Genomic DNA, 15,016 nt, shown 5'->3' with positions numbered 1-15,016 from the left:
TGCTCGAGAACAGGGTGCCAAGGAGGTATTCAAACTGAAGAGGGATCAAATAACAGGAAGCCGGAGGAAACTACAATCACAATGAGCTTCATAACTTGTACTCTTCATCAAATATAATTAGAATGATGAAAGCAAGGAGAGGAGAGGACATGTGGCACACATGGGAGAAGAGGAATGCATGCAGGGTTTTGGTGGTAACCCAGAAGGAAAGAGATCACTAGAAAGACCTAGTCACAGATGAGAGGATATCATTAAAATTGGTCCTCAAAAAATACAATGCGAGGTATGGGCTGGATTCATGAAGTTCAGGATAAAGACCAGTAGTGGGCTCTTGTGAAGAGAGTAATGAACCTTCAGGTTCCATAAAATGTTGGGAATGTCTTGAGTGTTGGGTTCTCAAGGACTTAGGTCCATGGAGTGAGTTAGTTAGTTGGTTAGTTAATTAGTAAGTCAGAAATGTAAAATACTCTTGTTGGCATACTGGAAAATGACAGCTCCAACAGCGAAAAGTTGGGTCACATCCAGAAATGTGTCCTGTAATAGAGAAACAATGAAAAATTTGTATGAAGAAAAACTGAAGACCACAGTTAAAGATGATAAGATTTCACTTTGTGAGCATATAAAAGAACAGAAAACTAGAGGGAAAGTGGAATAAATTTTGATAAAAACACTGGAATCGTTATCATAAACTTAGGAGAAATGGATAGCAACAGTGATGAAATAATGCTTTTAATAATTATTCAAACAGTATATTCAAATTGCAGAAAAGAGACTATTAGCTTCATATAAGCGGTCACTATATTTAACTCACAACATAAAATAACCACAAGCAGCAGCATGCTATCAATGTGAGATCACCCACACTTCCAGATATACTGTACCTACTGTAAGCAACTGATTTTACCATGAGTGTTTTCAAGTCTGGCCTCTCAGTAGGATTTTTCTTCAAGCAGCTATCAACAAAGTCTTCAAAACTTGTTGTAAAGATACCAGTTGGAAGTTTGGGTGGTGGTTCATTCACTATATAATCCAATAATTCAAATATTGCCATGGGCCTTGGGCCATTCGAGCCTTGCAGATAGTTACCTGTGGAAGAAATATGCACAACACTACACATTTGCAAAAATTACTTATACAACCAGATATGGTAAAAACATCTTTTATTCTAGTCATAGATTGCTATTAAAATTCTTGCACAAAATGGATAAAAAATTAGCCTACGTATTAACTTCTGCACGAATACAGAGTCATACAAAGGTAACTGTAAATTCACAGCCTAAACAGTGTTCACGCCTCTTTTTTTGTCTGTGGGACCTTTTGGTTGGTCATAAAAATTAGGTATGTGCAGGAACGATTTTTTAATTCTGAAACATGAATTTAGAAAAATGGGAGAATCAATACAACAAGAATATTCTCTACTAGGCCAATGTTTTCAATGTAATTGTAATTTAACACAAGCCACACTTCATAGCGTATTAAAAAGCACTACTCGTCCCTTTTTACATCAAACACTGATGACATGTACTGAAAGATAGGAAGATGCAGTGTGGGCACAGAAACAGCTCTTACTCACAAGTTCATTCATGTACCCAAGCATTATGATTCTGACAGATCAAGTAAGTTGTGTGCTACAGCACAAAGTAGGAGTTATCTGAAAATTATCAAAGTTCAAGACTGAAAAATCAATGTTTGAGTAAAATTTTTAGAACCACAAAGATTCAAGACCCACACACATCTAATAAAAATGCTACTGCAAACCCCCCTCCACACAAAAATTGACAAGCACCAAGAGATCTAGGGAAATTTAACAGGACAATTTTTGTGCAATACTCAATGAATACTGAATTATGCAGCCTGCTTCCTCTGATAGAGTAAGCCTTTGTACAACAAAATAGTTATGTTCTTGAATTATACCACAGATATCAAACTCATCTTGTGCAATAGCTTGATCTACTGGGCAATATGGGGTAGGGGGAATCAACCTCTGAAATTGTACACATACTAATATTCAAGGTTCAAAATAAATAAGTACAGCATGTACACACATACTTAAGAAATAGTTTATTTACGACCACCATAAACACACAAAAACAACAGAAATTAATGTAATATGGTAACAAGTACTGTGTGGCTACTGGCTAAGCTCATCTTCAACGGTATCCACCCGCACATGTACCAACACAGGTCTGTAAGCCAGAGTGGATGAATGGCTGGGGACTGACAAAGCTGTCAACAAGAAACTCATAACAGATGACTGCTTCATGTTCCACTACAGTCCTCCTGTGTTTTTACAAAAGGCCATAACAAACCCTCCAGCCTTCTCTTGAATTTGACACTCTCCTCCATGAAAGGATCTCTTTCAACTAATGACTAAGAGCATTTCAGAAGACCACCTTCCTCATCTGCTTGCTGTCCTCATCACCACCATTATCCTTGTTCATCTTCATAAATTCCTTCAGTAGTTGGCATACCTCAGCATCAAATGTTGAGAACCCTTCAAAAATGTTCACCATATTCCACCAGTCTCTGCGACCTGCCTTGAATATTCATGGTTCCAGTTCTTTTAGAGACTGAAGAGTTCCATATTCTAGGATATAACGTGTAGTCTGTTGAAAGTCAACCAATGTTTCAGAGGTACATATTACTTTCACCTTCATGGTTGACAAACAAACCAAGCAAGCAGGCGCTGCTTGCTATCTGCTTGTCTTATTCTTCAACCCTGACAATGGAGGCAATATGTTCCTCCAAAATGACTGCTGACTTTTAATAGACCAAACAGCATCACATCCTAGAAGATACAACACTTCACAACCACCGCTGCGAGAACCTCAAATCTTTCTAGGGATGTTTCACGTTGGTTATGCAGTCAGCTATGGTTCAGCTCTTACAGCAACCAGTGACGGTCATGGATGATCATCCTGAACAGCCTCCAGTACAGTGGAAAACTACTGTGAGTGTAGTAGCTCTTGGAACACTCCCATCCCCTGATCTACAGGATGTAATGAAGAAATGTGTATGGCGGCATAAACACCACTTGTCTTAGGATGCATATGAATGAGCTCTTCAGCCAGATGACCACACACATTATCTAAGATACAGAGCACTTCAAATGCCAGGTTTTCACTTAATAGGCAGCACTAAACAACATGAACAAAGCAATTCTCTATTCAGTACATGAACATTCTGCCAGCAACAGACATTTGAAAGTCAAACTTCCAACATAATGGCAAATGATTTTTATTTCTTCCTTTCAGCACATCCACTCTGTAGACAAGAATGAATGTCATCAGGAAATCTTCTAAGGCATCTGCACAAAGAAGAAGGGTTAGTACATCTTCCACAACACTGACTTCAGAGCAGTTCTGCCATGCTTAGAGATAAATGTTCCTGCAGGCATTGTCTTCCAAAATATGCTTATTTCATTGGTAAGTAAGAGAGTCATCTTTCTGTTCTATTAGCTTCTTCAGTTCATTAGAGTAGCTTCCTGCTGTGCCACAATCTGCTGATGCTGACATAAACACAGTTTTCACATTATGCAGGTTGCTTTGTTTGATGTTACTGAACCACCTATAGTTACTTGCTGGGAAGCCGGTGACTGTTGATGAAGTACCAATACTTGTACCAGCTACACTGCCTGATATACGTAGGTGAGTCAAATGAAAACCATAAAACTGAGATAAAAATTTGAAATATGGCACCATTGTCCTATAAGTTGGCAGACATGTTACCAATGCTATAAAGAGTATCCTATAGGTGGCAGTATAATGCAGACAAACAGAACACCATCACATTGCCGGTTTGAAGATGGCTGCTCCAATATGTACATGCACGAAGGAAGAACAACATTCTGTAATTGGATGCACTACCACCAACTGGAAACAAAGAGAACGTGCAAGGAATGGCGTCATTCCTCATCACCCAAACCCAAGAAGTTCTGGATGCAGCCATCTGCAGGGAAGATTATGCTGACTCCCTTTTGGGACAAATGAGGCATACTCATTGAGCACTACACGCCTCGGGGGAACACTATCACCAGTGCCTCATATTCAGATCTCTTGAAGAATCATCTTTGACCTGCAGTCAGATCAAAGCGACGTGGAACTTTGACTAGAGATGTCCTCTTGCAACATGGCAATGCTTGGCTCCATATTGCCGTGCAACAGTTGCAACAATCCAAGACTTTCACTTTGAGTGTCTTCCACATCTGCCATACTCATCAGACCTAGCCCCAAGTGATTACCACATGTTTAGGCCGCTCAAAGAGGCGATGGGAGGAAAGAAGTTCTGTTATGATGAAGATGTACAGCAGGCGGTGCATGAGTGGTTGTGCAGATAACCACAAGAATTTTTTTCTAGAGGAATCCATACACTTTGTAAATGCTGGAGGGCCTGTATTGAACAAAATGGAGACTATGTAGAAAAATGATATAGTTGTGTACCGCTTTCATTCAATAAATTATATTTGAAAATTTTTTTACTGTTTTCATTTGACTCACCCTCGTAGTATATAAAAGATGGTCGTAAAGGTGTCCATTCTTGCTACATGCCCTGCCCATTTCACCCTCCGTGACTTGATCATTCTAATTATACTTGGAGAAGAGTACAAGTTATGAAGCTCCTCATTATGCAGTTTTCTCCAACCTCCAGTTACTTCATCCCTCTTCAGTCCAAATATTCTCAACATCCTGTTCTCAAATACCCTCAGTCTATGTATTTCCCTCAATGCCAAAGACCAAGTTTCACACCGATACAGAACCACAGGCAAAATTATAGTTTTGTATACTCTAGTTTTTATATTTTTAGACAGCAGATGAGAAGGCGAATGGTTCTGGACTGGAAGGTAGCAAGCATGGGGGAGAAGAGGAATACATATAGGATATTGATAGGAAAGCCAGAAAGAACCTTTTCTGGGGAAGACCAAGATGTAAGTGGATGGAAAATGTTAAAATGGATACTGTAGAGATAGGATGGGATGATGTGGATTGGATTTATGTAGCTCAGGATAGGGACCACTGGAGTGCTCTTGTGTACACGGTAATGAACCTTCGGGTTCCATAAAATGTTGGGAAGTTCTTGAGTAACTGCACAATTGGCGGATTCTCAAGATGGACTCAGCTCCGTGAGTGAGTGAGTGAGTGAGTGAGTCCTGTAACAGCCCTACCACCCATCCTAATTGGTCTGTTTAATTTCAACAGATCCCTTGTTCTTCTGGCAGAGGGCCCTAGTATAAGTCCCTTTGCCTGTTTGAGTCCAGTTACAGATTCCCAATGTTTCTTGTGATTACTGTTCGTCCAATCCCTCACTGCTTTCCTGTTCTTGCCAGCTGATCTGCGGTTTCATTCCCAGCAATACTCTCCTACTGAGATGCCACAAGCTGATTCAGGTCCTATCAATGGATGTTCAGATCCTGTTCTTGCCAGCTGTTCTACATTTTATTACCATGACTTGGTATCCATATCAGTTGAACTCTGTTATGTTTGGCCAGTTGTATGAGGGATTGGTGGTGGTCCAAGACCAGTTTTGAGTTGATCTGGTAATTATCAGGTGCTTTAATTGCAGCTTGACTGTCTGATAGAATGTAGATGTTTCTGTTTTTATAATTCCTATCTAGATTCTCAACTTTACAAGCCTGAATGGCATACACCTCTGCCTGGAATACTGTTACGCTGCCCAAGGTTAAAACTAATTTTTCACCTTGTACCATGGCAATACAACCCAGCACCAGTGCCTTTGACTGTCTTGGAGCCATCTGTGTACCAGATTAGTCTCCCTTTTCTGCTAGGCTGAAACTTCTCTTTCCATTTACTTCTATCAGGAAATCTGATTGTGAAGGGTTTATCATAGACATGTCTCAGTATCATTTTATCAGACCCTCATCTGTAGGATGGGTTCTTTTTTCATGTCCAGAGTCATGTATGCACATCTAAAACCTCTGGATTTAGGTTTCCATTGATCACTGCAACACAGTCTCTAATTTCCTGCCTTGGCCTCCACTTCCACCTGTGGGTGTCCAAGGAGGACTTCAACTGCAAGCTGCGTGATTAAAACAATATGAATCAGGTGAGGAATATCACCTGGACATTTTCTTTTTTGATGGGTTACTGCATGACATTTTCTGACTATACAGTGTCAAATGGTAGGATAATGGATGAAATGGAAAAGATCTGGAAAGAAATGGTCTTAGCTCAACTAAGATACTATCCCTGCATTTTCCTTAGATGGACTGAGGAAAGCCATGAAAAATGTCAGTAAGGATAGATGATGCCCCCACCAAGATTTAAACTGAGCACCTCCTAAATACAAATGTGGATCATTACTGCTATGTCAACCTGTTTCATCACCCGGACATGACATCTTTTGGACTCATCCATTGTCCCAGTATTTAAGAAACTAGCATGTTTCAGAAATCAGCTGTATTTCCATCAGCAGCAAAATGAAAGCTTATTCCACTGAATCCCTTTGTACAGCTAGTCTTCTCAGAACCAATGAGCATGAAATGTAACAGACCATCAATAAAAGAACTTTACACTGAAGCACAAAGTGCTTCACTTGAAGTTGGTACTTACTGTTAACTGGGGAGGATGGAACATGATTTTGGTTGTCTGAGTCCATCCTCTCACCAAATATAGCTCTCAGCGTTTTAGCATCAGGAGGAGGAATGGGATACATTCCTAAAGCCATTTCAACCAAAGATAGCCCAAGAGACCAAATATCACTCTGAACTGAATAATGTGTTCCTTGCAATCTTTCAGGCTAGAAAACAATAAAAACGGTCAGTCAACATTTTAAGAATGTGAATAACAGGGTACTAGACAAAATGTTTAAGAAGCAATGGAATACTTTTTAATAATAATAACACATTATAAATAAATGCAAACATCACATCAGTTACACAGAAATGTGCAATATTAACACTAACATCAACCAACAGACCAACTATCACTCTGTACTGAATTCCTTGCAATCTTTTGGGCTAGAGAATGATGATGGTGGTGACAACTTCTGAGTATATGAATAAAAGGGCACTAGATGGCATGTTTATCATCTACAAAGGAAAGTGTGCACTATTTAATGCAAGATATAACTAAATGCAAATATCATATTTTTTAAAAAGCATATTTAACCTTCTTAATGCCAATCCTAGAACTTAAGGACAAGCTGTTTCATTACAACAAAATAACAACTGCCAAAGAGGTTCTCAAAATTTGTAACTTAAAAATGCTGAAGAACAATATACGCCAATCACGCCATACAGTAAACAGGTCGCCCTGTTGAGACTGTGACAGAAGCAACTGTGCAGCAGATGGAAGAGTTGATTCAAGCTGACAGGAGGATCATGACAGACAGTGTAGCAACTGCACTAGGGAGTTCCCATGGTTTAGCATGCAGCATAATGCATAATCATTCAAAGTTTTTGGAAGTGTGCATATGGTGGGTGCCAAGAGAACTGAAGGATTGAGAAAAAAATTTACCAAATGGATCTGTCTTTGCAACATCTCCTACAGAATGCAGATGAAGGAGAAGATATGCTTAACAGGATTGTTAGGATGTTACTCTTAAAGGGGATGAATCATGCGTGTATCACTACCAACCTAAATCAAAGCACGTTTCAATGCAATGAAAACATCCCAGTTCACTTTCAGCCAAAACATCTAAGGTTACTCAATCAGCTGGAAAGGTTATCCTTACTGTGTTCTGGGATTATCAAGGAGTACTGTTAGCCCATTTTCAGAAGTGTGATGAAAATATGAATTCTGCACCATACTGTGAAGTTCTGTTGAAGCTTTGGGATGCACTGTGCAGAAAATGTCCAGGCCAAATGGCAAGAGGGGTAATGCTTCATCATGAAAATGGCAGACCCCACACAGCCCAAGCAACACAGGAGACAATTCAATAACTATAGTAGGAATTTCTTGATTATCCACCTTGCAACCTGGACTTGGCCCCAGTGACTTCCATCTGTCTGGCCTGCTAAAAACCACCTTGGTGGCAAAAGTTTCGCTGATGACGAAGAGGTTGAAATAGAGGTGTGGAAGTGGCTGAGACAACAGTCAGAAGACTTCTCTACTGCGGGCTTCAATGCGCTGGCAAAGTGATGGGACAAGTGTATTCATGTTGGTGGAGGATATGTCTAGAAATGTTCTTTTCAGGTTCAAATATCACATGTTTTACATTTTATGAGTATATCCATTTGTGACCTGTTTACTAACTCTCCCTCATATATACTTATATCAAAGATGCCTACAGTAATGGAATCTACTCCTGAGGAGTACCTGAAGAGCATGCAGTTGTGGAGCATACAGATATTTGTGCAAATCAATGCACAATATTTTTAAAAAATGTTAAATACCAATCCTATTTATTGAATAAAGTCTTACCGACATATAACTGCGTGTCCCAACAAAAGAGTTTGCCATGGAGTCTATGAGTTGACCAGAAACTCCAAAATCACATATTTTTATTTCTCCAGCACTATTTACAAGAATGTTGCTTGGTTTCACATCACGGTGTATAATTGCATGTTTATCTCTCAGATAACTCAAGCCTTTCAGAACCTGTTGGAAGAATGAAGGAATGAACAGTGACATTTTCATTAGAAAATACAGTACAGCACAGTGGTTCTCAGTCTCTTATTATTGACTAACCAGCAAAACAGCAGTGGGATTTCTGGGTACTGGTATCCTATGTGCCTCACATGGTTCAAAATAAATAAAAGCTTAAAAAACTTAATTATTATGAAAACATCACTGGCAGTCATCTGCACAACATGCAATAAAACCTTCATATTCTGAGATTCAGGGATTCCAGTACTTTGTAATCTTTATATAACCTAGAACTGTCAAGTAAAGATTTATTGTACCTGTGAAATAAGACAAAAAAGCTAAAGAACATGTCACAATAAAAGTACCAAAATATGACGGTAAAGACAAACGCCAACATTTTTATATATACTAACTTTCTTTATTCTCACATCCTTACTGAGATATTCACTGTATTATCAGAATAACCGCAGCTCAATTTTGTGACTGTGCAGCCTGACTCTTATCTACATGCATACCGTGTTAAGTTTTTTTTCTCTTTTACCCTAGTTTCATGTTGCAAACCAACCAACCAACCAACCAACCAACCAACCAACCAACTTCCCAAAACTCTAAATGTATAAACTTTGCAATCAAACTGCTTCAAATTAATATCATGTACAGGAAGCCACCACATGCCATCTGGTTCACACCAAATTATCTGTACAGTGAAGAGCCAGATTCTTCCCCAAAAGACAATTCAGTTTTAACTGCAAGTATTTTCTGAAACACGCGACACAAAACAATTATGGTGTCACAATATATGCACCTAGATACAGTATCTTCATGAAAAGATGGTGCAAAAGGCACAACAGAATGTGATTTAATACCAACAAATTGATCAAACTATTAATGTTATTCACTGATAACACAGATTTCATAGAAATCAAGTGTAAGAAAGCTCAAGACGGACATGACTGACAACCAAGAGAACACAATAACACAGGACATCTACAAATATGGAGGTGAAGATCTATAGATATACAGGTTGTTGAATAAGCACTTGTGGACAGTTGACCAGTGGACAGCCTACCCTGATAATTACATGGGGGGGGGGGGTAAGAGTGCCCTTCCCTCCTCCTCCTCATAACCACCACCACTATTCTGGAAAATGTTAATCATCTACTTGCTATGTTTGAGACATTTCAGTGTACAGTGTTCATTTCTTAATTGAACACTCTCCTGCTCAGTGCACCTAAGTTGCCAACATGGTGACAGGAACTTTGTTATGTTTTAAAACCAAGCAGTTTCTCTCAATCATATTTTACAGTTACTCCTACTGGTTTTCTGAAACTACACAACTGTTTACTGATACACCTTAATATTCTTAACATGCCTTGGCTACAGATTAAGAGGCCCCTGGTTTGATTTCTGGTACTACCAGATTTTCTGAAAAGTAGTGGGTCTGGAACAGGGTCCATTCAGCCTTGAGAGGATAATTGAGGACCTACTTGAATGGAAAAGTAGTGGCTCCAGTCTAGAAAACCGAAATTAACAGCCGTGGGGATTCGTTACACTGACCGCAAGACACCCTCTATCTGCAAAAGTTGGCATTAACTTGGCCAACAAGTGGCAGTCGCTAAGTCGGTATAGTCTGCTTGTGGACTAAAGCCATGTTTGTATATATAAAAGTATGTCCTACTGCATTAGCATGTAAAATAAAAGAATTAATTGAAATGATGTTATTATTAACAACTCGTATTGTTTTTTTCAAAACTACTTTATTGTTTACTGGCATTATTTTTCTTGCTCTTACTGCCTTTAAGCTTTTCTTTGATGTAAGGTTCTTAAACTGGTCTTGCTGCTGTTATCTTTGGTTCTTGTCTGTCTGTATTGTAACTGTTAGCATTTGCACTGTGATGTTTCCATAATTGGCCTTGTAGCTGTTTACTTGGCATATAAATCATAAAGAACTGGACTGGAACATCATCATCATCATCATCATCATCATCAAGGAGAAAGAAGTAGCGCTTACTATACAATAAGATTTGAACCTAAAAGGGAGAAAATCATAGACTGCAGGAGACTGCTTAATAAGAAACTTTCTAATTTGTACATTTCAACATAAGAGACAGGCATGGCATGCAGTATAAATGGGAATATAAAAAATTAATTCAAAGTTTGGTTGGGAAACCTGAACAAAAGTGACAACTACAGAGACCTATGCACAGTTGGAAGAGTAAGATGTATTCAAAGGAGATAGGGTGTGAGAACAGAGACTGATTTCAGGTTCAAGCTAGGGCTCAGTGGCATGCTCTTGTGAACTAAGCACTTCAACAAAGCTATGGACATTGCACCTGAAGTGCATCTGTGGCTACTGGGATTGAGCCCAATTTTTTACAGCAAAGGTATAGTTAAGTTCATCTTTCGGTGGGACAACTGTCTCAGTAGACAAAATTATGCTGAGAAATAATGAATTGCCTCAACTGTGTCATAATTAAGTCATCTCACAAAAAAAAATGTGTTACCTTACTTTAAACTTTACTTTTCAAAAGTAAAAATGTTTTAAACAAAAGCTGTAGAGAAAAATGAAACACACATTGTATGTTCACTGCACTTATTCCATAATTCTTACAGTTTTCAAGATAATTACATACATCAGATGCTACATGTACTTCTACATATTCCCATATCTTGAATTATCCACGTTTTCAACCGTCCATCTTCCCCTCATTATTAGTGCAGCTAATTTGGACTACAAGTATCCCTCAATTTATAAAGGTAATCTGCTCAACAAAAACTGTTCATAAGTTGAAAAGTCATAAACCAAAAATGATATTCCCATTACTTTATGCTGACTTGTCCATAAGTATTAGAAAATAGCCCCTTATTTTTAACATATGTTTTAATAGTAAATAAGCATCAAAACATAGTCAGCATTACTTGGCTCAGAATTGATGGGTTTTTGACCTTTCTGGTATTTAAACACTAGAGAATACAACCCAGTAATTCTGAGTATTACACATCATCATCAGAACTCTTTCAAATCTACAATATTACTTGTTTATAACATTTACTGCTTATAAATAAAACTGCATTCTTTTGCTTACATTTATTTTCTCATAAATGATGCAATGCAATGAAGTAGTCTGTAGCCAAACTTATTGTTATCCTTACTTTCTTTGGCTAATTAACACCTCTTACAACAACTTTCACTTATTTGGAAGCCAAAATGGGCACAAATAACACAGACATTTATGGATAATATGTAGGCATCAGGAGAGTAACTGATTCTGTACAATCATAGTGATGCAAGCAGACAGGCTAGGAAGGTGGGAGATGCATGTGGGCGATGATGTCTGCTTCTCCCCACATTTTGTGTATGTATTTCTCCATCCGTGCAAAGGGGGGAGGGGAACCCCTCAAAGGCTACAGCTGTTTGTCATAGCGAAAATGAAGTTTGTTAAGTGAAAAATAGGCATAAATTAACAGGCTTTATCGTAGCAAAAATTCAAACATCCTGTGTTTGTAAAATGAGGGATACTTGTATACTGTATTCTAAGAAGGGAAAGATTACCTGGGAAAGGCTGAGACAGACCCATGAGTTAGATCTTTAGCCTCTCAGTGTACCAAGCAGTCAGGCACATTGTTAGTGCACAGTGGATTAAAGAAAACATTTGCCTGCGGGATCATCCGAAAAAGATATTAAAGTGATTACACTCAAAAATCTCGAGTGGAGGAGAAAATAAAAAAAAACACCATCCATTTCAGCACTCTTTGAAAAAAGTCCTTCAGTTCTTTAAATTATTTGAGTTACAAAGGTAAGTATAAATTCCAGTAATGTACATATATAATTTCACTGCATGTATAAAATTTACAACATACACATACAGCTCACTATCACTGCAACATGACCAACCAGAAAACAATAAACCCCAATACTCACAGCTGATGTAATTGTTCGTAATATTGATTCTGGTATTCGTCCAGCCTTCTTCAGGATGAGATCCAGTGACCCACCATCCATATATTCCATACAGATACTTATTTCACCATCACTATAAGAACATAATCATTCTGCAGCTCCAGCATAGGCAGTATAAATACAACATACAAACTGTGGCTAATAACATATTAACTAAAGTTTTAAAATATTAATACAACGAGATCAACAAAATACATAAGATCTAAAAGTTTGTGACATGGTATATTAATAAAATTACTGATTTTTTTACATAATCCATCATCCTGTTTTTCACGTTTTGCAGATGTCTCCATCCTCAGGCAAAAGCCTACTCAGTTAGGTCCTATCGACAGATCCTGCATGCATACAAAGAAGGCCACAAAAATGTTGAAAAGTAGTGAAGGTCCTGCAGATTGAACTGAATTCCACCTATGGGAAATACAAGCAATCTGCCCAGAAGTCTCTGGTAGCTCATCCGATCAGTCAACCCATCTTGGACATCACTCCCATCTGGACTCTCATCATTGGAGCAGAAGTCAGAAAACTACGGCTCCATCCAATTAAGATTATATGATAAAGTTTTGTTTTTATGTTGGAACTATACAGATGCCTCATTTAAAACTTGCTTTTATCTCCTTTTAGGCTCTATTTCATATACAGAAATTTTTGTCTTCTTAAATTTTAATCTTCAACACTTGTTTTATCTATATGTATATCTATTTCTGTCTTATCTCTGATTTTATACATCAACAGATTATATCCCATAACTGATTTTACAATATTCTCTTCTTTCAGAATTTGTCTTTTTAGTGCTGGCTTCTAATTTGATACTGCTCTCATTTTATGAATTCTGACTGTTAAACTGTGCATGATAATAAGTGCAAGGCCTCATGTGTGTGGAGTGTTTTTTAGTGTTTGTCTTAACTACCACTGATGATTTATACATACTGCCTCATCCATCATATGTATACAGTGGCCGTCTTGTAGTGCACTCAATTTCACCTCTCACTTCACAACATGTTTCGGCAACATAGTGCCATCATCAGGTGTCCCAATTACATCAATCTATTGCATTGCTTGCCCTCATGTTGGTTCTGGTGTCTGGCAATAGGGACTAACATTATCACTTGTGCCAACTGAGTAGGCATTCACATGAGGACAGAGACAGTCGTTTTAAATAAAAAAACAGGACAAAGGATAATGTCCAAAAAAGCAATAATTCTATCAAATTAACAGCTGGTTAATTTATGAACTATTAATCATACATCTACATTACAACAAAGCTGCCAAGTTCCTAAGTGGTACAATTCTCTCAAATGCTCTACAGCAAGGCATGTCACAATTCTGAAATTAAAAATAATGAAAGTAAGTAAGTAAAGCTATCCCTGTACCAGGCCGTGAAGGCCCATAGGGTTGTGAGACGTTGACAGTCCCACATTATCTAGACAATTGGCTCAAAGACTGTGGTAAGGTTGTCAGCCTTACGCGTCGGCCGCGCTTTACTCCCCAGTAAAATGATTTAATTACTTCCTGGTACTCATTTCTGTTAGAGGCTGAGTGAACCCCAGGGCCATTGTGCGGCCGGAAGGATTAGGTCAGCTGAAGAAAATCCAATGACCTCATCGGGACTTGAACCCATGACCTTCCGGCTTCTAGCATAGTGCCTCAACCAACTACACTACCACGTACCCAATAAACAGAAATCTTATACCCATTAACTAGTATCTATGACAAATTTACCTACTTTATTTTCTGGTAGTAGACAGGGCACCTCCAACACCAAACCTGCCTTACAGACTGAACCTGAGCTAGCTCAGCAATCTACACCACCAAAACTGATTTCCTAAAGATTAATTTTAATATTGTTCTCAAACTTCCACTTGTCACCCAAAGACATGTTTTACAATTAGTTTTGTATTAAAATGTCTGTATATTATTAGGATTCTTATTATTCCTCTCATGCGAATTAAATTACTGGCTGGTAATTTAATCTTCAGCAATTTCAAATGCAGACACCTCAACAGCAGCACGCACACACGCGCACACACACACACACACACACACACACAAAACATGCTTTCGTTGCCCTTAATGTTCAAAGTGGACCCCATTTTTATTTGCTGCTGTCATTCTGTGGTTTCAGGAGGAAATTAAGAGGATACTGAACTCAGTTAATGCTTGCTACCATTCAGTTCTGAACCTTTTGTCTTCTTGTCTGCTGTCTAAAAACTTAAAAATTAGAATGTACAAAGCTATAATTTTGCCTGTTATTCTGTATGGGTGTGAAACTTGGTCTCTGACATTAACCCTTTGACACAGTCATTTAAATTCCGCGGCCGCGTCTCCGGCGGTAATATATTCAGCCGGCCATTTAAATTTTGCTCGAAAATGATTTATTCATCATTGTTCTTAAATTCTATGAGATAGGAACATGAAACTTTCACTAAAATGATCTTAAATGGTGGTTTTATAACCTTACCTTATAATATGGGCGCCCTGTATCTCGGCCATGGAAGCAGGTTGTTTAGTATTT

General features: G+C 38.3%; 1 protein-coding gene across 5 annotated transcripts in view; it reads right to left on the bottom strand.

Annotated features, from left to right (window-relative positions):
* The window catches only part of LOC111874579 (dual specificity mitogen-activated protein kinase kinase dSOR1), a 41,123-nt gene that overhangs the window by 16,569 nt on the left and 9,538 nt on the right, over nt 1-15,016 (bottom strand). For all 5 annotated transcript variants that reach the window (XR_002844598.2, XR_002844601.2, XM_023870391.2 and 2 more), the window contains exons 4-7: nt 12,466-12,577; nt 8,379-8,555; nt 6,567-6,753; nt 905-1,086 (exon numbers count right to left, since the gene is read on the bottom strand). Coding sequence is in view for 3 of the 5 variants with exons in the window: in XM_023870391.2 (XP_023726159.1) it covers nt 905-1,086; nt 6,567-6,753; nt 8,379-8,555; nt 12,466-12,577 (658 nt within the window). In the remaining 2 variants the exon portion in view is untranslated. The remainder of the gene's footprint in view (nt 1-904; nt 1,087-6,566; nt 6,754-8,378; nt 8,556-12,465; nt 12,578-15,016) is intronic.

This window comes from Cryptotermes secundus, unplaced genomic scaffold (assembly GCF_002891405.2).
Source record: "Cryptotermes secundus unplaced genomic scaffold, Csec_1.0 scaffold314, whole genome shotgun sequence".
Lineage (NCBI taxonomy): Eukaryota > Metazoa > Arthropoda > Insecta > Blattodea > Kalotermitidae > Cryptotermes > Cryptotermes secundus.
The sequence above is the reverse complement of the archived record's forward strand: the minus strand, read 5'-3'. Positions and strand labels throughout refer to the sequence as shown.